The following is a 26,987-nucleotide window of genomic DNA, read 5'->3' as shown; positions in this document are numbered from 1 at the left end:
AGAGAGAATACATCAGCGGTTTAACCCAAAACGGGCAAGTGTGTGGTGCAGGGGCCAGGGAACAGCCCTGATGTGGGGAGGTGTTTCAGAGGGGCTGGTCCTGGGCAAGGAGGGGGGTTTCAATGGGGTACCGGCAGGAGGACCGGGCTCCCAACCCTTTCCCTGTCACGCCATGTGGGACTGGGGTGTGCAGCCTCCTCCTTGACCTGGCAAAGGCAGGCATGTCCTGGGGTCTGGGGCTCTCCAATGCTTTCATCATCTGCCTCTTGTAGGTCATCTCTGCCGTGCTCCAGGCTAGAGCAAGGGTTGGCTTAGCGTTGCTGGTAACCACACAGTAATAAAGCCTTAATACCCTGCAGCGGGGAGATTTCACTATCAGAGATAAATATTCATATTGCTTTCAAATTCAGCCTTGGTTGCACGATGGGTGACGTGGGGGAGACAGGAATGCTCTGGTGTGGGGTGCTCTGCAGTCCCGCTGGCCTGCCTGCCCTGCCTGTGCCTGCCTGCTCTTCCCTGCCTGCCCAGCCATCACGTTTAATATCACATCCTGGCTAAATGCAGGGTATGAATATCGCTGTTGGTTCTCTTGGGGGACAGGATGGTGAGCACAGCGCAGGGTGCCCTGCTTGCTCTGCTTGCTGCCTGCTCCCTTCGCCGCCACCTTGCATGCGCAGCCTCCGTCTGTGTGTGACGCTTGATTTACCGAGAAGAGCTGGCAGTTAAACCTGACAAATTGAAGGCGGTTTTAAGTGGTTCAGGCTAATTAATAGTCAGGGAAGTATCAATTTTTTAAGGGATGCTCTTGGCTTGTGGGGAGAACTGAAGCTTGACTTTCCCTTTGGAAAGTAACGCCATCTGTGCGGTCTCCCAGGCAGGGGGACAGAGCTGAGCTCAGTGGCATTGCTCTTTGGTTTCTGACTCACAGCCTTGTATTTCTGCTTAAATTTCTCACCCTGTGTGGCTGGTGCCAAAGGAGGAGCCAGGACGGGGAGGGATGGGGCCATCTTGTGTGATCAGCTGCAGTGCCAAAGCCCCTCCGCTCCTCTTGGTGCCCTTCAGGGGTCCGGTTATCCTCTCTTTTTGCAATGACCTGCTGCTGCTGGGGTCTGTGCCATGGCAGCAGTGCCGTAGCGTACAGCTGTGCTGATCTGGTAACTGGAGGACTTTGGCCATAGCCACCTGTAGTGGAGCAGCTGGGTGGCCGCGTCATCCCTGCTCTCATGGGGAACCCGCAGGTGAGCACTGGCATTAATGGGACCATCAGGCTCCATCCTGAACTGGGACTGGGAGCTGATGCAGGTGAACTAGAGCAGCACCCACTCCCCTTGGTTCACATGCACGCGACCCAGATGCTCACATCTGCTCGTGTTTCCTGAGCTTGGGCTGTGGGAATGCCATCCAGGGTTCAGATTTTAAAAAATTCATAATGAAAGGACCTTAAACTTTCCTGTAAGAAGGAAAGGTAGAAAAGCAGCAGTGCCTGGTCTCTGGTTGTGTGCAGCACAGAAAGCCTCCGAGCTGAGTATGATAAAAACTTGATGGTACGGGGACCTGAGCAGTGTCTGCAGTGGTCTTGGCATGCTGATGCCGTGGGGTGCAGCAGAAGCGGGCACCTCCAGGCTCTCTCTTGGGGCTGTGTCCCAGCCCGGGTCCCGCAGCAGCACAAAGCCTTTGCTGGGCCACGTGCTCCATCTTTCTCAGCATAGATGGGGTGCGGGTGGAGGTGGTGGTTTTTCAGTAGCCCTAATGCTTGGGGATATGAGAGATTAAGGTTAGTGACCATTTTTTAACTCAATAAAGGGGAAGACAAGCTGGAGTCTGCAGTCCAGAGATATAATTAGTTCGCAGCAGTGGTGCTTTCTTGATTTAGCTTCAGAGAGCAGAACAAGACAAGGATGTTATACCCAATTAGCAATAACATACAGTCTGAGCCTCGCTAGGTAGATAACAAGCCATTTTTATAGCTCTTCTTCATGGACTTTTTTGGGGGGGAGGGGGGAAGGGGGAGAGGGACTGACTCTTTATTTCTTTTCATCTGGGAACAATTATTAGTGAGCTCAGAAAGCCCAAAGCCAAGTGACGCGTTGGCCAACACAGATGACAAAAAAAAAAAAAAAAGAGCTGAAGCATCCTGGAGCTGAGCTGAGGCTGTCTGTCCATCTGTCCCAGGAGGCTACGCAGTGGCCCCAGGGCAGCTGAGGGGAGACTGGGTGGCCTGGCAAGGACACGGGCAAGGGCCACCCACGCACCGTGGATGTGTCCTATCTGCTGCTGCAAGGGTTTATGGCACGTGGACTGGCAGCGCTGCTCGCTGCCCCAAGGGGCCTGGTGCATGCGGGGCCACTGTCGGTGCTGCTGGCAGCCCGGCTGTGCCCTGAGCCGTGTCCTGCAGTGGGCACACTGGCCCCCCAGCAATGTGACCCCCAGCTGTGTCCCCTGCACAGCACCAGCCAGATGCCAGCTGTCTGCCAGCACTGCGATCCTGCTTTATATTGCGGATCGATGGCCATTGATTTTTCCTCACATGTAAACCTGGACGGGTTGGGGCTGTGGAGAGTTTTCGTGCATGTCTGGCTCTGGCTCTGCTGTGGTCAGAGCATCCCGTGCTGGTCTCCACAGCCTGCCCACCCTCCCCCAAGCCTCTGTGCAGTGGTGAAACTCAAGGACATTCAAAAAACCAGCCTTGTAAAAAGTCTAGAAAACTCAGTATCATTAATCAGCTTTTAATAACAGGCTCTGCTGTTTATGTGGGTCATTTGCAGGCTGCTCTCCCCTTTCCTTGCTCCCCAGGCAGCATCACTGGCCTGGCCCCTCCTGCAGTGCCCAGTAAGGATGTGGCTGTGGGAACTGGTGGGGACCCGGCTGCATCTGGGGCACCCATGGGAGTAGGGCAGCCCAGCGCCTCCCTCTAGGTATGGCCAGTGTGGGGCATCCCTTGGGACACCCCTGCCCCAGAGGGGTCTCAGGGTGGGGGACTTTCTCCCTCCTGGTGTTGTCTCCCACCAGTCACCCCTCTGCCATGGGGCAAAGCCAGGAGATGGGGTGCAAGCTGTTCACACCCCTGGGAGGGCAGGGGGCTGCTGTCCCCTCCCCTGTCCTTCCCCTCCCCTTGCCAGAGTGTTTTACAGGTAGATGGGCAGTGTCCCTCCTGGGGTGGCTCTGGCCACATGGGACCGCTCGAGTCTGACAGGCCACACCCCCAGCCCACCCTGGGAAGCATCTCCCCTTGCACACTCAGGGCTGATGGGGACAGGGATGGGGACAGCCCAGCTCTCCTCCCTGCTGGGAGAAGCCACAGAGCCGCTCTCTGGACTATTAACACCCCACAATGATCATCAGCTCTCGTCGTAATCATTAAGACTATTAGAAAGAAATGTTGGCTTGCAGCTAATGTCAGACTTTCCGTTCTGCTTTGCAAACGCGCACAATTAATGCCAATCAGCCGGGGGAGGCAGCCAGCTCGCAATCACGGCTGCTCTGGCGCGGCTGTCAGCTCTTGCCATCCCGGCTTGTACATTTTCATACAATTGCTATAAACATCCGAGGGAAACTCCGTGTTCTTTGGCGGGCGTGGGTATTGTTCTCTGTTCCTTTTAATTACTCGGCATTCAGCAGCTCATCCGGCCTCAGATCGGTGGGGGAAAGTAGAGCTTTGTAAAACAAATACATAAATCTTGAGAGATGCCTTATTTTCTCCATTCGGTGGCTGCATTGGGTTGTCTACGGCTAAGTAAGAAAAGCCTGTTTAATTTTTCTATGGCTTTTTCTTCTTTACCCCTCTATGTGGTTTTCTCCCTGTGGGGACACAGGCTGGCCGTTCTCCCCCCGGGAACCCCAAAAGCAGGGCCAGCTTGGGAGAAGGGGGGCCAAGAGCTGGAATTACTTGACCGGACGGTGGTATAATCCTCGTTACAAAAGTACACATCAATTATAAGAATTCCTACAGTAATCTTAGAAATCTATCTTTTCTGCTGAACCAGCTCATTAAAGAGCACCATTCATTTCCATCTCTCCGGGTGAGAAGGGTTTAAATCTCCAGAGCTTTGTATTACAAAATAGACTTAGGGTGATGGACTCTCGTTAAATATTAAAAGAAAGAAGTGGATTTCCCCCCCCCTTTTTTCCCCTCTTTTCCCCCAGACTGGTGGCGCAGACGAAGCATAACGTAAGGAGGGGGGGGGGGGGGGGGCCCGGGGGGCTGGGGAGGCCCCCGCTGTGAATAGCTTCCCCATCTGTCAGCAGGGTGATGAGGGGCTGTGCTCAATGGGTGCCTTTGAGGACCCTGTGCCTCCCCTCGCCCGGGGACCCCAGCCAGCGCCAGGGGAGGAGGGAGGGAGGTGTCATCGGGCCACCCTGGCAAGCCCCTGAGCCTGTGCTGGCCAGGGCCGGTGGCACAGGCAGGGCTTTTGTCTGCTGGTGGGGCAGCAGCCGGCCGCAGGGCAAGGCACGGGCACAGAGCCCCTTTGTGTGCAGCTGCACCCTGAAGAGAGCAGGGGCAGCGGCGACGGAGCCGGCCGATGCGGGGATCGGGAGTGGTACCCAGGGATGGGGAGCGGGATGCAGGGATGGGGGGCAGCAGTGGGTATGGGGAGCAGGTACCCAAGGATGGGAGAGCAGCGGACAGCCGGGGTCGAGGGCGGCGCGGGGCAATGTGTGCGCTGCCGTGGAGGCTCTGTGCAAACACGTTAATTTGTTTTCTTTCTTGCCTCGCCTTTCAGGGTAATTGGTTGCATTTGAAGCCTTTGTGAAAGCCTTTGATTATAGTAATTTCAGCAGTGCGATCTACCCTGGATTCCTTCGTCAGATTCTTTCACAGCTCAGGCACTCAGGGCTGTAATTACTGAGCAGCGCGCGCCTGGCCGCTGTGCACGGTGAAGCTGGCCGGGCAGCTGGCCGGCCGAGGTGCCACGGTGCTGCCGTGCCAACCGTGGGAGCCCCAGGCCTGCACTCACTGTGGGGGCCAGTGAGCCCCTGGGATGGGGCAGGAGGAGCCATGCTGGGCACTGGGGAGCTTTGTTCTCTGCAGTACTGGGTCTCAGCTGGGGAAGTGGGTGCTGCATGCACCCAGGGGGCCAATTCCCATGCCAAGCTGGGCTCCTGGCTTGACAGGGTCTGGGGTGCTTTTAATTGCTCCTCTGGAGGCTTCCCTGGAGCTGCTTGGCTTTTCTGTTCTTTTGATTCCATATCTCTGCTGAGGCTGAGACCAAAAGTCCATGAGCATCCTAAGCATCCAGCTCTTGCTGACGGAGGTGGTGGGCAGCTTGGTGGGCTCATCACCCTGGACCCTCTCCCCAATCCGTGTGCAGGTTGGAGGCACAGTGTGACCATGTCGTATGAGTGAGGTTTCGTTCTGAGGGCCTGGTGGGGGCCCCCCCTGGGGCAGTGTGTCTCCCACTCCCCAGCACTGGGCATGTTCCCGCCGGGTACCAAATTGGGGAGGATAGGTACATACAGGCAGATCCTGCCTACGTGCTGCATGCTGGCCCTGCCCAGGACCCCCGTGCATGCAGCCAGGGCCGGGGTCTGCCAAAACACCAAAGGCATATGAGCAGGGCCCTGATCTTTGCTAACGGGGCCGCCTCCCCCTCGCTCCTGGCATTCCGTTCCCAGTTCCATGTAATGACCTTCTCAGCAGTGGCGTGCCAGCGTCTGCCACTTCCAATTACCCACGCCTGCTCAGCGCCGCAGCCGTTCCTCACCGGGCTGTGGCATGGGGGTTTCTTCCTCCCCAGCAGGATGGCAGCAGGTTGCGGGGGATGTTGCACTGGGGTCCCCACCCTCCCGGCTCGGGGACCCTCAGGGACCCACTGTTGCTGCCCAGGGCTCTGGCTATCCTGCCCCAGGGCACTGGAGATGCTTGGGTTTCCAGAATCATTATTAACCTGTTCGAGAGCTGTTCCCGCTTGCAGCTAAAATAGATCTTTAATCTCTGCCCAAAATAGCTCATTTGACGAGAGGCCTCCTTAAAGCTGACACATAAATTTAACCAGGCTGCCTGAGCCTTGCACAAGGATGTCTGCAAACACTCAACAGCACTTGAATTGTTGTGGTTTTTTTTTTTAATTCCATCGTTACGGGCACACCTGATACCTTATTTCTTCCATTGGGTCATTTGTATCAGTCAGGAGGCAATTTGCTTGTGTCCTCTGCTCCAGGCTGTGGCAGCCGTGACCCCATCCCAGTCTCCCCGGACCCACTAGCAAGCAAAAGGAGATTTTGTGGGTGCTTTTGATTTTCTGAATTTTCAGGGGTTTCTCCTTGGAGCCACCCTTGGAGCCCTGGTGCTGGGTGGGATGGGAGAGACCTCTCCTTGTTGCTGCCTTAGGGTACTGGCAGCGAGGGGACACTCTGTCCATGTGCTGGTGTGGCCTCGCAGGCATCGCTGCTGGCATCAGTGCCGCTCCTTCCCTGGCAGTGTGCCATGGCCGGTGAGCTCCTTGCTGTCCCAGGGTCATGGCAGCCCTGAAAAGGCACCATCCCACTGGCAGTGGGGCAGCAAAATGTTTACTCCATAAATTAAGGCAGGCTCTGGGGAAGTGGGAAATGGGAATGCTTGCCATGTCAGAGCAGCAGCCGCCCCCTGAGTTGGGGCTGAGATGGGGGTGCAGACAGTGCCTGGCCATGCCTGTCCCCATGTGTCTCCTGGTGTCCCAGTGCTGGAGGGGACTGTCCCGTCCCCATGCAGGGTGCACTTGGGAGAAGTTTGTGCACCCGCATCCCTGTTGGGGTATGCACCCTCTCCTCCGTGGGGTTCTCCCTGCAGGCTCAGTCTCCCAGGGTGAGGAATGATGGAGAAGTTGGGAGGCAAGGGACCCCCAGGTGCACAGCTGAGTGGCATCCAGCTGCCAGGGTTGGACCCTCATGCTGAGGGTGCAGCTCTGCTCAATGCCTTCCAGGTCCTGGGCTCACCCTGGGCACCGTCCCTCGTTCAGCTGGCACAGGTCACTCCCCCAGCCCCCCTGCAGTCCCCCCACTCCCCTGCCGCCCCAGCAAGATCCCAAGCAGCAAAATAATCACTTCCAGCATCATCATCTGCTGCAAACCCCAGCTTCCAATTTTAATCAGAGGAGCTGGTGTTGCTTTAAGATCTGCGGGTTTTAAAGATCACAAGAGGGGTTAGAGAAAATTACCCTTGACTCTTACATGCTAATGTAATCTCTAACCAGATCTGCAGCACTGCAGCTAAAATTGCTTTTTAGATTAACATTTAATTATTAACAGGGCCCCCTGAAAGGCCTGGGGCTGGAGCGTGCGGAGGGGACCGGATTAGCCGGGCGGGATGGAGCGGCGGCCAGGCGAGGGGAAGGTCGTGGCGCGGCCCGCGACACCATGCCATGCTTTATTGCAGCCCTCGGCATGGCAGCGTCAAACTTTCTGCTTTATTTTATCTGGTGCTCCCTGTGATTTACAGTGGGGTGACCTTTCCTGCGCTTGCCCATTGCAGGACTGAGCTGCAGTGTTGCTTGCTGAGCACCACGTCCCCCCCACCGCCTCAGCCAGGGGACCATAAATTTGCTGCTGGATGGGAGATGGGCATGAGCTGGCACGGCAGCTGCCTGCATCACTGCAGTGCCAGGCAGCAGCGCCAGCCAAAATCCCACTCACTCCTTTCTGTATGTGGAGGGGAAGCCTTCCTTCCCTGGCACCTCCTCACCCTCGCAGGAGGGATGCCACCTGATGGGAAACCAGTGTCCATGGGGACCAGGGATGGTGGCAGCAGCCATGCTGGCGCTGCTGTGGGGGTAGCACCAATGTCCCCAGAGCCAGCAGAGCGGGGGAGCTCCCCAGCAGGGCGGTGGGTTTCCCCTCGATCCCAGTGTGAAGGGATGAGGGACGGAGTTGTGACAGGTAGCCCCAGCACCATGGTGGGCAGGTTTGTTGCAATCAGCACGCTGGGGACCAGTGAGGGCTTTTGCCTAATTTATCAGTGCTGCCGGCTTTCAAGGGTTGCTGCCAGCCTTGGCCTTGCTTCCACACTGTCTGTCCGTCTGTCTGTCTGGCACTGTCAGAAGCCTGTTGCGCCTCTCCTAGCTGGGGTGACCTGATCACCTCCTGTCCTTGTGCCAAACCCAGCACTGTCTTTTAATAGCTGGGGGAGCCATGGCAGTGTGACTCAAACAGCTTTTCAGCATCCCTGTTCCTGACCCACTTCCTCTCCCAGACCTGAAAACTCAATTTTTATGGGCTTCCACCCCAGGTGGCCCTGATAGCACCTGGGGAAGGATGTGTACACATTGCACCAGAGCCCAGATGGTGTCCGAGACCTTGGCCCTTGCTTTTCCCAGCAAGAAGGCTGCTCCTGCCCAACCTGCTGCCCAGGGCTGCCCCCGCCCTTCTCACCACCCTTGTGCTGCCTGTCAGTGACACAGACCCGGTTCAAGCTGAGACTTTAAAAGTTCCCTTCCCCACCCCGGTCACATTTTCTTTTATCTAAATCCTCGCCTGTGAAAGCTTCTATCGACAGCTGCGCTGGCCTTATCTCTCAGGAGGGACCTTCGTGGGGCTCTCGGAGGAGATAAGCCCGACTTATCAGCCGCTGATGTCAGAGGAGGTGCCAAACCCTCCCGTCACGGGGGCTTTAGACATAGAGGGTTGTTTTTTTTTTTTTTTTATTAAAGTCACAAAGACCTTGGGCTTATAAATAGTGTGATGTAGAGATAGGGCGTCGAAATTAGCCAGCCCGGGGTAGGGGGTGGGAAGGAGTGGTTGGAGAGGAGCTGGAGAAGGCTGGAGTGGGATGATGCTAGGGCTGGGGACTGGTGCTGTGGGATGTGGGATTGGGGCTCCTGTGAGACCCTCTTCCTGGCATCCCCAAGGGACCCCACTCCTAGTGTTCCCTAGGGACCCCACTCCTGGCATGCCTGTGAGCAGGACACTTTCCCCATGTGCTGCGATGCTGGCGGTGCCACTGGCTGTGTGGTGGCTGGGCCATCGGTGCAGGCTGGGCAGAGGCCGTGTGGGCTTGGGGTGGTTTGGCAAAACTGCTGAGTGTTGTCTTTCCTGCCATGAAAGAGCCCGAGCAGCTTGAACTAAATCGGATTCTGCTGATTGGAATTAGTTCAAATGCAGATGGGGCTAACTAAGCTGGTGCTAAGCGTTTGGACAGCCCAGTGCCCAATTCCCATCAGCTGATTCAGGGGCTTTTCTGAGCGGCATTAACGAAATGCCACCATGGCACAGATGCCTGTTGTGTCACGCCACCCACCCTCTCACCTATGGGTGCTTTAGGGGGCTGGGGGGTGGCCAACATGGTGCCAGGACAGAGGGATCATGTCACGGCACGTGCGGCACTGGGGCCTTTGTGCCCATGAAGGTGGGGTGAAGCACAGCATAGCTGTCGGAAGAATTATTTCCACTGTGTGACACTGGGAGATGGGGGCAGAACTGGGATCTGAGAGTTAATCGTCGGCTTTGTTTAGTTTGGCATGTGGTTCCCATGTCCCCCAGCTGATGCCAATGATGCTCCCGCTGTGCACAGCCGAGGTCAGGACAGCTCCAGGAGGGTGCTGGGCTGTGCATGGGTGCTTGGCAGGGCCTGGAGAGCAGGAGCCGGGAAGCACCCGTGCCATCCTGGGGGAGCCCTCAGAGACCTGCACTGCTGGGTGTCCGGGACCGAGGGTGCCCGTGGCTCCTGTGACCAGCCACAAGCATCTGCCCTTCCATGGGGGCTCAGCCCTGGACTGGGACTGCATCCTCGCCCTTCCCCTGTCAGCACCTGGATTTTGTGCCCCAGGGGCAGCCGTATCCTGCCCCATGGGGGCTGGTTGGCCTCTCCACTCGCCCTGTGCCCCCTCTTTCCCTGGGTGCTTCCTCCTTGTTCTTAGCCCCGTTTTCCCTGGGGCCCAGCAGGAACCTGATGCGCATCCAGCAGTTGCACGAGCTGCCTGCGAAGCCCGTGCCCACCAGTGACTCGGGGCAGCGTCCCGGGGAGGAGCCGGCCTTCCTGCAGGGGAGGAGGCAACGTCTGCCTGCTGATCGGCCAGGCAATGACAGCCAGTGGGACGCCAGCCCCAAGGTCACTGCGTAAGTTGAGGCTCAGGTATGTCAGGAGCTGGTGCCTGGCGTGGCCACCCCCTGCATGCCCATGGGCACCCCAGCCCAGGGCCACCCTGTGGGGATGGGGTCGGTGTGGCAGCTCTCCCCGGCACGGATGCAGCCAAAGCTGAAGCCAGCTGGTGGGCACACACCAGCGTGTGCCGGGGGAGCCGAGGCGCGCTGGGAGCGGGGCTGCGTAATGAACCCCGAGTCCCGGCAGGGAGAGGCGAGCTCACTGGCAGTCAAGTGCGCTCAGCCTGTGAATAAGAAGCACTTCATTCTCTTTTCAAACTGTATAATTTCTGCCTGATTGTAATGGCATATTTTAAAATTACCAGAAATCGAAGCCAGAAAATGGATACGGCTGCTTTTACTGCGAGCTGCGTTAACAAAGGATATGTAATGCATGAAATAAAAACACCTCCCTGCCCCCCTCCTTTTTTTTTAAGACAGTAATAGGAGAAAATTGGTTTTGAAACTGAATAAAAGTCCCTTTCAGAGGAAATCATTTCTTTCAGGGTACCTTTGCTGAAAGTAAAATAGTGAATAATGAAAGGTGGTTACATGATTGTCTTTCATTTAGAGAGCGCGAGGACAGATGGAATCTGGGAGAAATGCACGATTGGAATAATTGCATGGTAACAAGGCGCTTGTTGTGAAATTAGTATCTTAAGAAAGTAGTGAAAAAGGCTTTTACTCATGAATACTTCATTATTAGGAGAAAACAGCACAATTTGGGTTCTCCAGACACCTGCTTGGTATTAGATGACTTCCTCCTCCCCTCCTGCTCGTCACACCTTTCGTTAACGAGTCTCTCCCTTCCCCAAGTTTGGAGCGTGGTGGCAGCAGGGGCGAAAGGGCGAGACCCCCAGCCCCCTCGGGCAGAGCGAGGCCATGACACTGACACCCCGTGTGGGTCCCACTGCCACTGCCGGCCATCCAGCCCAGGAATGAGCCCAGAGGCTGCGACCCCCCCGCCCCGGTGAGGAGGGGCACGGGGCAGGAGCAAGCAGCAAGCACGCAGGATCTGTTGTCTGTGCAGCCGTGGTGGCTGCGAAGGCGGAGCAAGGAGTGCCCTGGGCACAGCTTGGGGAGCATCCGTCCATGCTTTGCTGCCTGGTGGGTGATGGTCACAGACTCTGCCAGTGCGTGCCCGAGGCCACCACACAGCTCCCTCGCATGCCGACCCCTGCACCACTTGCCAACGTTGCCGGGGCATGCAGGAAACATTCTGGATGGGTGCAGGAGGGCATGATTCCTCCATGACGGAGCACGTGAAATGATGTACCCACCTGTGCCACCTGGCCATGACACCCAGCCATCAGTAAATGTTCAGCTGGGAGAGAATGGCTCAGAAGCTGTGACGCCGGAGGATGGGCACTGCTGCCTGCTTTTCTGCTGCTTCTGCCCACGTCTCCCTGCCCTCTCCAAGTGGGAATATTGCTCTCTGCGCCAGCCGGAGCAGTGGGAGGGTGTCAGCAGCAACTGGTTATAATTCATGCCCTCTGCGGCGGCTCGTGAAGGATGTACAATTAGCAGCGCGGTGGCGGCGATGACTTTGGCCTGACCCCTCCAGCTTTTGTTGAGCAGATTTTGATGCCAGCTGGGAGCTGGCGACGGATCCCAGGACCCCAAGCAGGATTTTAACGCCATCTTTCCCCAGCCTTGGCCGGAGCCGGCAGGGTTGCTCTCTGCTGGGAGGTGCTGGCTGGCACACTGGTGGGGTGGTCTGGCACTGCTGGGAGCACGGTGCCAGAGGGATGCCCCAGCTCTGCCCCATTCCCAGCAGGAAGGGCAGAAACCTTTGCAGGAAGCACAAAATCACCCACTGAGACCTTCATATTTATTTTATATACATTAGTATTTGTTTAAGGCTTTCAGAGTTATTTATTTATCTCCAAAGGAGCAAAGGGCTCTGAGCAGTGTGTGCCCGCAGTCAGCGCCAGGAGCTCACCGCCTCCAGCTCCTTTGCCCGGGGAGCAGCTGGGTGGGCAGGGGGGTGACGGGCAGTGGGGCGGGCAGGTCCCCTCGCCTGACTGGCATGTCTCTTCTCTCGCCAGGACACAGGCCAGCAGCGGGGGTGGCGCTGCCCGCCCAGAGGCCCGGACCATGCTGGCCTGCCTGCAGAGGACCCAGAACCCCCCAGCCCAGCACCTCGCCTGCCCCAACAAGGCGCTGGAGCCACGCAAGTGTAAGTGCCTGGGGGATCGCGTGCCCCCTTTGATGCTGCTTCTCTTATTGAAAAAGACATTTATTTAACTGATAATTAAAAAGACCAGGAGAAGCGGGGCAGGGGGTGGGGGGAGGAAGGAGACAAGATAAGCAAATTAAATTGGGTTGCTCTGGTTGATAAGTCAAACTTCAGAAAATGTTGCAGAGCTGTCTGGGAAGCGCGGCGGCGGTAGAGGATGCTGCCATCGCCTGCTCTGCAGCCCCCCAAACCTCCCAGGCCCTTCCCCCCCTAATTACTTTCCCCGTTTTGCTGCAGCTCGCCTTCCCCAGGAGCTGGCCTTTCAGATAAGCTGTAAACTAGTTACATTAAAATGGGATCCAAAAGGTCACTCCAGTAAAGCACCTGTCTCTCCCAGCCTTTGTCTCTCAATCCAAACCATGATTAAATGTATATTTAATGAGCCTGCTTTAGGCAGGCGTGTTTGACCTCCCCGGCTGGGAAAGACGCATTAAGATTCTCAAGTGATGAATGTGTGTTTTAAAGAGGGGAGTGGATATTTTTCTGCTGGTCTCAGTTGGATTTTTAAACATTGCCGGCTGAAGACAAATCAGCTGTAAAGCTCTGCTTGTTAGTCTGTGACAACCCCTGGGCATTTGTTTAATGATCTGTATTTTCCCAGAGATGTTTTTCCCCTCTACCAGGGTACCCCGACACAGCCGAGTGAGCTGGGCATGGGGTCTGGGTGATGCTCAGCCATCCGGGCAACCCCCAGCATTGTTCCGGCAGGGCTTGGGTTACACTGGCAGCCAGGAGGGTTATTTTTTGGGTGAAGCTCCCCAGGCTCCAGTGCAGCCTCGCTGCAGGGAGCAGGTCAGCCAGGCCAGAGGCAGGTTGATGGGCACCCATGCATCCCAGCATCATGGGCGGGGAAGCATTTGTGTGTGCATCAGCAATTGCGGGGGCAGGCAGGATCGGTGGCCCCCAAGCTGTTTGCACCTGGGCGCCCATTGGGGTGTCAGCTCTCAGGGTCTCGGCGAGTCTGCAAAATGGGTGGGTGCGTGTGTGGACCCCTGCACGCTTGTGCTGAATCAGAACTTGTGGTGCCACTTAGGTCTCCTTCTTATTAGTGTCTGGAAGGAAAACGGATGTTGCTCTTGTAAAATTATTCCTAATCCGTCACGCCTGAGCAGCGCAGAGCAGCGCAGAGCAGCGCAGGGCTGGTGCGAGGGTCTGGCTCCCGGCGCGCCTCATTGCCACGGGCTAATTAGTTCAGCCATGCCCACACGGTCTGAGACCTGCAGGTGGGCCGGGCCTGGCAGGGTTTTCAGGAGACCTAGCTGTGGCTCAGAGCTGGGTACCGTCTCAGCCCACAGGGATGGTGAGGAGCAGCACCTTGGCACGGGACCCAGGAGCACCCTCCTGCCAGGGGTTTGCTGCTCCTCAGTGTTTCCCACCCCACCAGAGACCCTCCTGGAGAAGGTGCTAAAACACTGGGGAGCTGGAGCCTGTGCGTGGTGTTGCTACACAGCAAGGCGCCCATCGGTGGGGAGACCTACTCATGGGTGCAGCCACCCATGTCCTGGGAGGGTCCCAGCCCCAGGGTGCCGGGGGGTCCCCAAGCTGCGCTGGTGGGAGGAGAGCAGGTTACAGAGGTCTGACCCCAAGCCAGACCCCGGCAGGCACGGGGGACTGGGGCGCTGGGGTTTTTGGCTGATAGCACTCCATCCCTTGGGGCAGGACAGCGCTCGCCTGGATATCTGAGGCTTCCCCCCAGGGCAGGCTGTGTGTGGCAGCAGCCGCACTCCCCGGCTGGACCCCTGCGCCGCGCTCACCGCCAGCCACTGCCAGCCAGGTCACCTTAATCAAAGTTTAGCTGCCCGTATGTTTCTGCTCATTATGGGCAAATCCAGCACGTCTCGCTCCTCTCTGCCTCCTGCTAGTGCAAATTAAATTGCAGGTGACATCCAGGGCCACGCATCTGGTTTGGAATACGATTTTCTCTTCTTTATTTATGGCACCTGCGGTAAGCGTGGCGCAGAGGGACTGGTGAGCCGACACGCGGGGCCGAGCCTCCTGCCACCTCCTAAATGCCTGCGTAGGTAATCGACAAAGATAGCGTTCTCTTAAAATGAGGCACAATTTAGAAGTGCCTCTGATTACTTAATTTGCTCCTGAGTATCTCAGTAATTATCTTTATGGGTCTTATTTCTGTCCTCTGGCATTGTTTCTGTCGATATTAAATGAGTCTGGCTCTCGGCACATTGGCCGTCTGGCCCAGCACTACTGTGAAATCCTATTATCCTGCCCGCGCCGCTGATTAATTTTTGTATTAATTTCACGTAAAAGGTGAGCTGACTAATTTTCCTGCCCATGCTGGGAGCTGACGGCCCCGGCGCCTTCACCCCCAGTTCTGCCCCTTGGTTCTCTTGCTATTGACCGTCCCCCTATCTTGGTGCCTCACGCACTGGTACAGCCACATCCCAGCAGATTTGCTTCATCCCACAAAATCCATCCCATTAAATGCCGTAGGTGACTTTGCCGCAGCGCTTGCCGTTGCTGGCTCATGGCTGGTAATCCCGGGGCTGCACCGTGGGCACCAGCCCGGCGTGGTGGCCTTGCATCCTCAAGGAGGATGCAGGGAGGCAGCAGGAGGGTGCCCAGAGCCCTGCCAGACCTGCCTGTGTCTGCCTACCTCCAGACGAGGAGCAGGAGCCTGCGAAGAAGCAGGAAAATATCACGTCCAATTAACTCCAGCAGCCTGGTCCCTTTTGATTTTATTCTGTGCGCATTACAGGAATCCTGAGCTTTATTTAAATTATAAATCAAATAATACCACTCTCGGCTTGGCCAAACTCTTTGCTGCTCTTGCTCTCTGCAGTAATGTAGCAGTGGCTTATATTTAATTAAATGTTACTTTCTATGTGCCCTCCTTCAGCCTGCACTGCTCTGCCGTCAGCCTGGGGCTGGGCGCATGGCTGGGGGGTGCAGGATGCATGCTTCCGTAATGGGGTGGGATCTGTATGGAGCTGGGAGTTATGGGGAGCTTCCCGAGCTCCCTCCATGCTAATGTCACGTTTCGCCATGCAAGCATCAACCACCACCTCTCACCGTGCACGTCCTTCTGACGTGGCTGGATCCGGAGCTCAGCCCCACTGGCCTCATGCTGGGGGTCCTGTGGGATCTTGCACCTCGGCCCCACGGGGACAGTGTAAGACATGGCTCTTAGGGGGTGGCGGGAGCCCTCCTGGGGCTGCAGCTGTATTATTAAAACACTAATGAGAGGTGAAGGCTGGGCTCAGAGAGCAGCAAAGCGCCAGGGACCCGGCTCCAGGGTCACCCCCACCTCTCCCCACTCGCCCATGGGGACTCTTATCAGTGATAAAACTGTTTAATTGCATGTGGGATAAAGCCCCATTTAATGGCTTCTCGTTACCCAATTCTACTTATTCCAAGGGCATTTTCATTAAAGTAGCTGCAGCAAGGCTCTGCTTTTGTACACACCCATAAAATATCATTTTAATTTCATGAGGGGTTACACATGAGTGAAATAAGATTAATTCTTTCATTTTCAGTTTCTGGAAGGGATCGGTTAATGATGGTTCTGTGTATTTATATACGTGCCATAAAAAGGAGTTCAATTAACTGCTGTGCCCAAAATGTGCTGTTGACTTGCACTTTCCCTGCCAGGAAACGCTGCAAAAACACTTTTCGATCGGTCACGTGCATAGTGGGAGATGGATGGGGGGGGGGGCTGCTCACCGCTGGGGCAGCCTCTCCAGGCGGGACCACCTCCCACCAGGTCAGAGCCCTGGTCTTTGGGTGGGCTTCACCGATTACGCCCCAGCAGATGAGGGGGTTTTAGTTTGTGTCCAAACTTTCCAGAAGTGCACTAAGTCCATGGCCGCGGGGCAGGTTCCTGGGCACTGGTGGCGCTGTGTGGGGCTGCAGACCCATTTCCTGCAGCCTGTGCCAGGGGTGCCCACCCTGCTCAACCCCACAGGGATGGGGTGCCATGGGAACTGGCAGCTGCGCTTGGTGTGGAAAGCCCGTGTCTTAAAGTTAATCAAATACTAATCTACTGTCGATGACAGAGCGGAGGGGCTGGGCTGAGCTGCGGGGCTGCCGGCCATGGTGGGATCCCTCCTGGTCTCAGGGTCCCCTCGGTGGCTGTGTGGTGGGGTGGCATCAGGGGGCCTTCGGGGTGGCTTCAGGGCTGGGTTGGGGCAGTGTTGGGTGTCAGAAGGGTGGCATCATGGCTGTATTGGCGTGGTACTGGGGTAGCATCAGGATGGCATTGGGACAGCACTGGGGTGGCACTGGGATGATGTTGGGATGGTATCAGGATGGCACTGGGGCTTGCGCTAGGGTGGCAATGGGGTGGCATCCTCATGGCCACGATGCTGCCCTCCCCGTGTGCCTCCTGCCCGGTGCCATTTGCCTTTGCCATGTCGGTGGACGCAGTGGCACAGTGCGCAGCGGCGCGCGGCACTAATACCTCGTGGAGGAGACAAATGGGAAGTGACACGTGTGTGTGTAGACGGGTATTTGTGGTGACGCTTTGACTGCAGATAATAAAGTGCTCGCCCTGAGGTGATCCAATTCAGCAGCCGCCTCGGCAGAGCCGCGCGCCGTCGAGGGGGAGAAGAAAGGGGAGGAAAAAAGGCCCGTCTGAAATGACATGTCAGCCTAAAAAGGGAACGTGTTAACGGATGAATATCTGGGGACGGCGAAGCCCGGCGCTTCCCTTTGTGCTTTGTCATGAATTTTGTTGTCTTTGCAGATTACGGCTCCTGCGTGGCTGCCGCACGGGGTTTGCCACCTACGTTTATTCAGACGGATTTTTCCCTCTATTATTTCTGTAGTTGGTTTTAATTTAAGCCCCCAAAGCCGGGGCGCGTATGTCTGCTCCTCATGACGAGGATGCTCTGCCAGAGGATGCTTTTGTCCTGGCTGCACGCCGGAAGCCGGGGTCCGGCGGGTCCGGCAATGGAGGGTCCTGCAAGCAGGGACGCAGCGTTTCTGGGGGCAGCCATGGTGCTGCCAAGGGTGCCGGGCATGGGTGGCTGCTGTCCCTGCCAGGGTTGTGCTCGCGGGGGACCAGGGACTGCGCTGGTACATGGGCCCCCCACCGCATCCGCCGTGGCGCGGTGGCCTCTGCACCACCCATCCTGGGGACACCGTCACCATAGAAACCACCGCACTTCGCAGGGTGGGAAAGCTGGTGCAATGTGACAGCAGCCCAACCTGCCTGGCGCAGAGTGAGCAGTGGGGATGGGGGCAGTACCGGCAGGCCCCTTCTGCCCGGTTGCACCCCAAAAAAGTGGCCTCCTGCAGCCACTATTACTGGGACTGGGAGCTGCACACCCCCATGTCCGCCCACAGGTCACCCTGGGTCTGGGCAGGGCAGCATCCCCCAGCGACCCCCACGGTTCTGCCTGGGAACCCCTGAGATTTGCTTTGCCCTTAGCAGGGGGGAGCTGGCTCCAGCATCCCGCTCCCCAGCCCTGGCCCCGCCACACAGGCAGGCCCTGCCCTCCAGCCCCGTGGGGTGGGCAGGGGGGTCCTGCCGGGAGCTACTGCCTGCAGGGCAGGGGCAGCCGGTTCCTGCCCAGGTAGCTTTGCCACTGGGGCTCAGACCCAAACTTCAAGGACTTTATTGATTTGTTAAATGCACCAGGTTTTGTTTGTTTTCTTCCAAGTGTTTTCCAAATATTTAGGTTTCTTCCGAGTGTTTTGCAAATATTTAGGGTTTAGCTCAAAATCTGTTCTCAGTGTTGCAGGCAGAGAAAAACAGGATTTTTGATGCGCTTTGAAGCTTGGAAGACGTTGGGATCTCCTTGCTGCAAGGGAAACAGGCAGCCTGGTCCCAAAGCCAGGGGATGAGCTCTCAGCTCTTAGAGTTTAATTCATTTGGAGGCTGCAGCACTATTATTTTTTAATATCAGCCATTGGCGCACCAATCACTGAGTGATGTCTCAGGTCCCCAGCGTCTCCTGCCTCTGCCCGGCACTCTCAGCGTCGCTCCCCCTCCCACCCCCTTCTGCCCCTGCGCAAATTAAAAATCCTGCCTAATAGCTGCCCTTTTGCCCCGCCGGTTCGGGGAGGCAGAGCAGGAGCAAAACACCAGCTCAGCGCTAGAAACACCAGCGCTTTCCTGTAAGAGGGGCAGGGCAGGATGGGGAGGGAAGGTGAGGTCTGGCAGGACGCTTGGCAGGGCAGGGCGACTCCCGGGAAATGCACCTTCCTCCTCGCGGGGAGCAAATGTGGCGACGGGACCAGGTGAAGCCAGGGTGGGCAGAGCAGCCAGGGCATCGCAGCGGGGTTCGAGGCAGAAAACCCAAGGCTGAGCCCTTGGGCGTTCCTCCCGAATGGCTGTCCGAGCAGCAGGCAGAGTGCCAGCCACTGCAGCCTGCCCGAGCATCCCTGGCAAACCCGCCTGGGTATGCCCGAGCCCATCTGTGGTGCCAAGCTGCAACCCTGCCCGGGCGCAGGACAACTCTGTGGGGACAGACGTGCCCGGAGCACCCAGCACACCGCAGCGTGGGGAGGAGGAGCTGGCATTGTCTCGGCCGTGCCGGCAGCGGGAAGCAGCCTGCTGCTACGAAGGTCCCGGCACGGACAGGCCAGATCCCCAGCACCAGTCTGGTCCCACTGGGTGGCTCTCACCATCTCACCCTCTCTGGGATGGGGTGACCCCCGAGGGAGGTGGGTGTCCTATTGACATTTTCCCTCTGTGGTGGAGCAGCCTGGATGTGCCCAGGGTTTGTCCACGGTCTGTGCCATGGCAGGAGGAGTGCGGCAGCTCAGCCCTGGCAGCAGCTCCTGTCTGAAAAGGGTGAAAATCTTCTCCTCTGGGGACGTGGGGAAGCAAGGTCTGAGCAAGACACCAGGTAGCTTCCAGGCACAGCTTTGCCCTCGGCAGCGTTACAAAGATTTACTGCCAAGATTACTTCTTTCATTTGTTGCAAAATATTTTAGTGCTTTCGATGTGTGAAAATAAGGTTTGTCCCATCTTATCTCACGGAGGAGCAAAGGAATGGAGGAGAGGGAGGGAGCTCATCTTGCCTGTCTGTGGCAGGCAGCGCATGTCTTTCATGCCGGCTGTTAACCAGTTAGCTGCCACATGCTGCTGCTGCATCCTCACTCAGCTTGTCCCCGCTGAGTCCTCGCTCAGGGCTGCAGTGCTGCGGACACTGATCCCCCATACCCCCACCGTGCACCCCAACATCCCACTTGCTCCCCCGTCCAGAGTGGGGCAACTGCCTGGGGAGCACAGTGTCTCTTGCAGCATCATGGCCTGAAAATTAAAGCTATAAATTGCTGGTGCATGAGCTCACCCTCCTCCAGGGAAGAGGGGGCCCAGCCAGGGATGCTGCTGCTGGCACCAGGCCGGGGGACACCCGGGGTAGCTGGGCTGTGGGAGCAGTGTGGAGCATCCCTCCTGGTGCCCAGCATCCTTCCCATTACTGAGCATCCTTCCTGGTCATGAACATCCTTCCTGGTACCAGGCACCCTTCCCCGTGTTGAGCATCCTTCCTGGTGCTGAGCATCTTTCCTGGCGCCGTTTTGATCTCACAACTGCTTTAACAGAGCAGACACTGATTGCCAGAGCCCCAGTGCTGCCACTCCTGTGCCGTCACTGAGCTCCTCGGGTGCTGAATTGTTCGCCTGACTGACAGCTGAGCAGCCCAGACAGGTCTATTATTTCTATGGGGCCTGGGCCCCGCGGGCCTGCAATTTAGGTCTGCGCTATTAACCCTGCCTTGTTCTCCACTTTGTAACTGCTTTAGAGTCTTTAAAAGTGTACAGTTAAAATCAGGGTTAATTAGGGGCCTGGCAGCTGGGCTTTGCCTGCACCCATTGTGTCCCAGCGGAGCAGGGGCCAGGGGTAATTGGGGACTGTTGTGGGTTTTTACCAGCTGACTCCTGCACAGCACAAGCCCTGGACCGTTGGCCTCTGGTTAGCCTTGGTCTCTCCTGCCATAAGGATGGATTTGGTTAGCTTCCCTCCCCTTCTTTCTCCCCATCTTTCCTTCTTCCTCGGCCCTTGCAGGCTGTTGCTGCAGCTGGGCACAGCATGGGGACCTCCGGGACGCCAGGGATGCGGGGATGAAGGAGATGCAGGGGATGCAGGAGATACCAGATGCCAGGGGTGCAGGAGATGCCAGGGATGCAGGGGATGCTGGGCATCCCCATCCCTGTCGGACATTTTGCACAGACCCAGCTGCTCAGGGCACGGCGGGGCTGCAGCTCCCCCCCACATAGACCGAGATTTATTCTGGATCGCGGCACCAGTGGGGTCTGGGATTTACATCTGTGTCTCGAACCGGGTTTGGTGGCCAATTTGCTAAAGTAAAAAGTTGTTTAGCTGGAGGCGTAATCTTATAAGCCTGTGCTGCCATTATAATGGCTTCTCGTTTCTGCCTGGCTTTCCAATAATGCTTTGAGCAGAAGCTCGGAGTAATATAAAAAGCCATCGGATTATTACTGCGGGCGATGCATTTTCCATTTACAGTAATAAAATACTGAAGAAACAAAACAATTTAAAATTCCAATAAAATTCAAAACAAATCTTTGGCTGCTGAGCAGATTCAATTATTTAGCTGTTATTGAGTGCAGGCTGGAAAAATAGAGCAGGTCAGGGAGGGAGGGGGAGCCCGGAGCTGGGGATGTGCCGGCCGCATCCAGTGGGAATGCCAGGGAGGGAGGGAGCCAGGAGCCAGCAAAACATGTGGGAGAAGCGGCTGTTGATGGGTGCCTGTCCCTGGGCTGGCATGCTGCCGGCAGCTGAATTTGGTTTAGGGGTAGCGAGAGCTGAGGCTGCTCGTGGTGGCGGGCCTGGCTGAGCCTGCCCATGTGTCAGCAGCCGGTGGAGGTAAACCGCGCCGGCCGGGGGTCTGTGGTGCATCCCACCCAGCCCCGGTGTGATGGCTCTGATGGTTCAGGCTTAAGAGGAGGGGGCAAAGCTGGCGGCGAGCGACTGGTGTCAGGGCTGCCTGCGCCTGACGGGTGACGGCAGTGGTTCGGAGAGTTTGCATCTCACAGTAATTACAGCCCGTTAGAAAGCAGTAATTACTGCGGAGAGGGGGAGCGGCGGAGCCGCACAGCCGCCAGCACGCCGGGAACCACCAGGAAATCGGTCGCTCTGTAATTTTCCTGGCGGGGGTTCGGTGCGTCACCCTGATATGTGACAACACACCGAATTGGTGGCTTGTCACATCCAACCCATCTGGCTCAAAGAGGCGACAAAGGCAGCTCCTGGCTCCCCCCCGGCCGGCTTGCAGTCGGCTGTGGCACTCCCTGGGCCCACGCTGGCACCGGGGTTCATGGGTGGGAGGCCCACAGCCAAGGTCAGCTCACTTGGGCGGGCAGCGCTGCCCGTCCCGCAGCAGTGGGCAGCTCCAGAAGGGCTGCATGGGGCTGTACAAAAGCGTCACCCACAGACTGGTACTCGGGGAACGGGCTTTTGGTGACTCATGCCGGGGAGCCATGGTGCCCGCTGGTGATGCTACCTCCCTCCCTCCAGCAATGGCCCCTTCTTTTATTATTATTTTTACTTGGAAAGGAGCGCTTCTGTGCAATGGGCTCATTAGGGATTCTGCAAGTGTCACCAGCTAATTAGTGTCATGTTAATTGAGTATTCACGATGCTGCTACCTCCAAGGACAGCAGTGCCGGCATGAAGGGGAATGCAGATGTGCATGGCTCGCGGTGCCGGCAGGCCGCGGTGCCGGGCAGTGTGCGGTGCCGCTGGGCAGACGGGGTCCTGCCCGCAGCCCCCTGCACCCACCGGCCCCCAGCGTGCACGCTCGCCTGCGCCTGTGCTGCTCGCTGGCTGCTCTGCAGGTGCCACCCAGGGCTCGGGAGCTTTACAGAGGTTGGGCGATCGATGCCCGGGACGTGCCTGGCAGGGCTGGCAGCACAGCCTGGGACGCTGTGCGCCTGCCCGTGTCCCGCTGTAGGGAAACTGCTGATGCCGTGCCTCCTGCCTCCCAGCAGCTACATTAAATCCTACTCAAAGGCCCTAGTTTTAATTGGCTTAATATACTCGTTAGTAACAATGTCTATTTAAGACACCTGTAAAAAGCCCATAACATTAGCTTAATGGGAGGAATGGCTGGTGAACACTCTGCTGTTCTGCCTGTTAAATTACTGCTGCACCGCTCTGATGGAGAGGATGGAGGGTGGCCATGGCCTCGCTCCTGTGTCTCCCTGAATGTCGTGCTGCTGCCCGGGGGGGTGACATAGAGTCCTGCAGCTGCCAGCGCCCCAGCCTCCCCCTGAATCCTGGTTTTAACGCCGTGCCTGGTTCTTCCAGGCACACCTGTGTGTGCAGGCAGCTGCAGGCACCACACCGGGGCATTGCTCGGAGCAGGACTGAGACAGGCATTGTGGACAAATTAACAATTTCGTTAGGTGTGCTGAATGCACCTGACAGCGCAGGTCTTCCATAGAGACATGGCCATGCAGGACATGGTGGCATCAGGAAGTGCAGGTCCCGGTGGCACCTGGAGCAAAGCGTTCCCCAGCATCCCTGCAGGATGCTCAGCACCTGCAGTCCCCTCCCCCCGGGTGCCGTGGGGCTGTGCTGCCTGGGAACCTCCAAAATTGCCTGGCAGCAGAGGAAGGGGCCCTGGGAGGGCTGGGGCTCCTCGGTGGGCAGTACCAGCCCCCAAACCCCCCGATTTGGCCATCTCTCCCTTGCAAATCCTGGCTCCTGGCAGGCACTGGGTCCAGCATCCCCCGGGTGCTGCAGATGTCCCCCCGCAGGGCCAGAGGTTTTGGGACCAGCTCGGGAGTAAACATCGCCCCCCCATGTGCTGGTGTGTGTATGCATGCACCTGTGTGTGTGTGTGTGTGTGTGTGTGGAGATTTTAAACACCTAATTTATTCCATCTATTAGATAGATTTTGTAGATTTAATCATTTTCACAGTTGGTGGCTCATTGGATACTCAAGATAAACTCCAAATGAAAGTATAATGGGTACGACAAATGAGTTTTCACACCAGAATGGCAGAAACTTGCTCGGGAAAGAGTTTGAAAGGAGCAAAAATATATACATATATAATTTTTTTTTTCTGCAGTGGCTTTTGCTGACTCCAGTAGGTTACCACAGTTAATTTCACCAGTTTTGTTCATCTGTAAAATTGCATAAAAGTGACATTTTTGTGCTCATTATAGGAACTGCTGATTTATGGCTGGTAAATGCAATGCTTTTCCATTTTTGGTGAGGTTCTCGTAGCAGCGCAAAGCACCCATGAAATTGCTTGTATAATGTACTTTAAATCCAATCTCAGAGAAAGATTCCCCCGTTGGGTAAAGTGACATTTCCATTCTCCACACTGAGTTTATTTTAGGCCACTTAGAAGTGACTCCGTCAGTGGGAGGGTGCAGGTTGGTGCCCTGACCTGCTTTCTGCCGGGTGCGGGTGGGAGCCGGGGGGGGGCGGGCCGATGGGTGCTGGAGGACCAGGTCCCCCTCCTCCCAGCAGCACCGGATTCACCCTACACTTTGCTCCCACAGGTGAGACAGCAGCACCCATGCATTCCCCGCGCTACCCCAGCCCCGCCGAGCTGGACGCCTACGCACAGAAGGTGGCCAACAGCCCGCTGACCATCAAGATCTTCCCCACCAACATCAGGGTCCCCCAGCACAAGCACCTTAACCGGACGGTCAATGGCTACGACACCACGGGGCAGCGCTACAGCCCCTACCCCCTGCATGCCAGCGGCTACCAGGGTCTCCTGGCCATTGTCAAAGCCTCCGGTAAAAGCGTGGTGAAGAACTCGGAGGGGAAGCGGACTAAGCTGTCACCCGCCCAGGTCGGCGTCGCTCCCTACCCTGCGTCAAGCACTTTAGCTCAAGGTCCCTCCTGCGCCGGGCAGCTGAGCTACCACGGCGCCCAGAAGCAGCTGGAGGGTCCCGTGCCCCCCAACGTGACGGTGGCAGCCTCTGTGCTGCCGCTGGCGGGCAGGAGCCTGGCCCTGCCGCCGTCCAACCTGCCCTCCATCCAGAGCATCATCTACCAGATCAATCAGCAGTGCCAGGCGCAGGGTGCCCAGCCGGGCTGCCCGGCCGTCGTGGCCACCAACCCCAGCCCGGCCAAGCACGGCGCCTTCCCCGGTGCCGCCGCGTATACCGGCGCTGTCCTGCCGGAGTGCCGCAAGGGTGCCGAGCTGGCGCTGGGCTCCAACCCAGCTGTGGCCCTGGGACCCAAGGCGGGCGTCTACCCTGAGGGCATGGACTACCTGGTCTGGCAGCAGAAGCAGCAGCAGCAACACCTGCGAATGTACAGCGGGGGCAGCGGCGGCGGGGGGGCCCTCAGCAAGTCCCCTGAGACGTGCGCGGGTGCCTCACGCCCTTACGCCCTGGGCAGCGCGGCCGAGAAAGTGAGCTCGTCCCCCTTGAACTGCATGCATGGCAACTTCTCGGTGGGGCAGTACTTCGCCCCTCCCTGGAACAGCATCTTGGTGACCCCCAACAGCGACTGTTACAACCCACCGGAGCTGGGGGCCGGGCCCCGCGAGCTGGGAGTGCCCCCCACTGAGGGGCTCCCCAGCAAGACGCTCTGCAATACCTCCATCCTCAGCAGCAGCCTCCAGTCCCTGGAGTATCTCATCAATGACATCCACCCACCCTGCATCAAGGAGCAGATGCTGGGCAAGGGCTACGAGACCGTCTCTGTGCCAAGGCTCTTGGACCACCAGCATGCCCACATCCGCCTGCCCGTCTACAGATAAGGAACCGATGCTGCTTTTTCCCAAACCCAGGGCGAGGACTTTGGCACGAGCCGTGCTCCCCTCCGGCACCGTGCGGGTACCGGACCGTGGCAGCGAGGGCAGGGGGGACAGGGAGGGGGACGTGGGGTCGGCTGCCAAAAGGGCTCCCGGGACACTGGCATTTCACTGGGGTCCCCAGACTGGATACACCCGCAACCCGCTGGAAGCTGAGGACGAAGGACCGCTTGTCTATATAGCTCAGAAATCATTTTATCTCCACGAATGTGAACAGGGAATCGCTATGAGTTGCTGCTATCCAGGGAGAGGAGGCTCCGCTCTGTGCGCCTGCGGGCGCCCGGCTGGATCCGTGCAGGGCAGAGCCCCGTGCCGCGGCCGGCTGGGAGGCTCACCGGCAGCTGGTGCCAGCCCGGCAGCCGGCCGGCGCAGCGGCCGCAGGGAGCTTGCGCCTGACCTGTAGCTGAAGTCCGTAACTTGCACTGCTTTGATTAAAGCTAATAATTGGGGACAGTCTGGAGGCTATTTAAGAAAAACACTTGAAAACTTGAACAGATTTTTTTTTTATTATTTTTTTGGTTTTTTAGTTGACTAGGCTGTACATCTACGTGTTGGCTGCTACAGAGTCTCCTCCCGCCCCTCTTCCTCATCCTCCTCTCACCTGGCCCCGCGTTGGCCACCAGCTCCTATTCCCACTCAACCGGGAGGTTTGGAGCCCCCATGCTGGGTGCCCAGCGGGACCCCCCGGCCCCTCTCCCACCCCGCAGCACCCTGGGAACCTGCCCGGGTCTTACATTTCCAGGCTGGTTCCCACCCCTTACTGTCAGTTCTACCTTGCTTCTGGGTTAGAGGCGACCACGGTACCAGGGGCACTCACATACCTCCTTTTCTCTCTCTTTTTTTTTTTTAAAAAAAAAAAGTTCAAAAATGCTCATTATGGTCCGTTATTCACTATGTGTAATTATGTGTTTAACAGATTTATTCATTTAAAAAAGGCTTCGCACCACAAAATACAAAGTGTTCTGATGTTTAAAGGAAAAAAAAAAGAAAAATACCCTGATGAAACCCAAGGTGATTGTGCTCAGAAGAGAGGTACTGTATCCCTGAAAGGCCTGTTCAAGCACTAAGTGCATTTACAAATCTCTGAGAATGTTTTTTTTTATACTAAAATTGACCATTATATTCTACTGTGAGAAGTGCTGGCTGCACTATATTGTTTTAAAAATGAGAGAAAACAAATGAAAAAAAAAAACCAACACAAAACCCGCAAGCCGTGTGTCCGGATGGTGTTTTTCCCAAAGTAAAACCAGGATATCGCTGGACATGTGCTCTGGAGTCTCTTTGCTTTGCTGTGGCCTCCCCTGGGCCCCCCCCAGAGCTGGGACCCCCCCCGCTGCCGCTCCTCGCCTCCCTCCCGCAGATTTTTAGGGCACGGAGGAGCACCTATAAATAACCTGCTAACAACGCTGAGCCATTAATCCGGCCCCAGCGCCAGCCTCTGCCTCGCACCCAAAGGGTAGCCAGGCAAGGCAGGCGCACGTGGGTCAGATCCCTGGGGATTAGGGCTGTGGCCCCACGTGCACCCTCAGGATGCTCGCCCCTCATGGGCGCCGGGGGTCGGGACCCACATCCCCCTCTCGGGGCTGGTGGCCACCACGGGTGCAGCAGTGACATCTCCCCTGCCATCCACCACCTGTGACAAGTTTGCCACCGAGCTCCCCCCAGCGGGAGGGTTCCTGGTGCCAGGGCAGGATGGGGACTCTCCAGCACCCCCGCTCTGGCTGGGGGGCTGCTCCCCCAACCCACCCCACCCCACCCCCTGCTCTGCCCTGGCAGCAGCTTCCCAGCCTGAACAATGAGCCTGTTGCATTAGGATAATAGTATTAAATCCCAAATAGCTCTGGGCGGAAGGTGCATCTCCCCAGCCCCCGTGTCCCGTGGCAGTGACATATGGCATGTGGTTATCCCGGCCGGGGAGGGTCTGAGGGGGGGTGGGGGCTCGGCTGCCCGCTCGCACCCCTGCCCATGGCTGCCTGCGACCC

The 26,987-nt window shown here is 57.3% G+C and overlaps 1 protein-coding gene across 1 annotated transcript in view; it reads left to right on the top strand.

The window, feature by feature from the left end:
• The window catches only part of FAM222A (family with sequence similarity 222 member A), a 31,857-nt gene extending 5,642 nt beyond the window's left edge, over positions 1-26,215 (top strand). Inside the window, exons 2-3 of the mRNA XM_064466307.1 lie at positions 12,099-12,229; positions 23,735-26,215. Of these exons, the coding sequence (XP_064322377.1) occupies positions 12,148-12,229; positions 23,735-24,951 (1,299 nt within the window). The 5' untranslated portion in view covers positions 12,099-12,147 and the 3' untranslated portion in view covers positions 24,952-26,215. The remainder of the gene's footprint in view (positions 1-12,098; positions 12,230-23,734) is intronic.
• The last annotated feature ends 772 nt before the right edge of the window (positions 26,216-26,987 follow it).

This window comes from Phalacrocorax carbo, chromosome 15 (assembly GCF_963921805.1).
Source record: "Phalacrocorax carbo chromosome 15, bPhaCar2.1, whole genome shotgun sequence".
Classification (NCBI taxonomy): domain Eukaryota; kingdom Metazoa; phylum Chordata; class Aves; order Suliformes; family Phalacrocoracidae; genus Phalacrocorax; species Phalacrocorax carbo.
The sequence above is the reverse complement of the archived record's forward strand: the minus strand, read 5'-3'. Positions and strand labels throughout refer to the sequence as shown.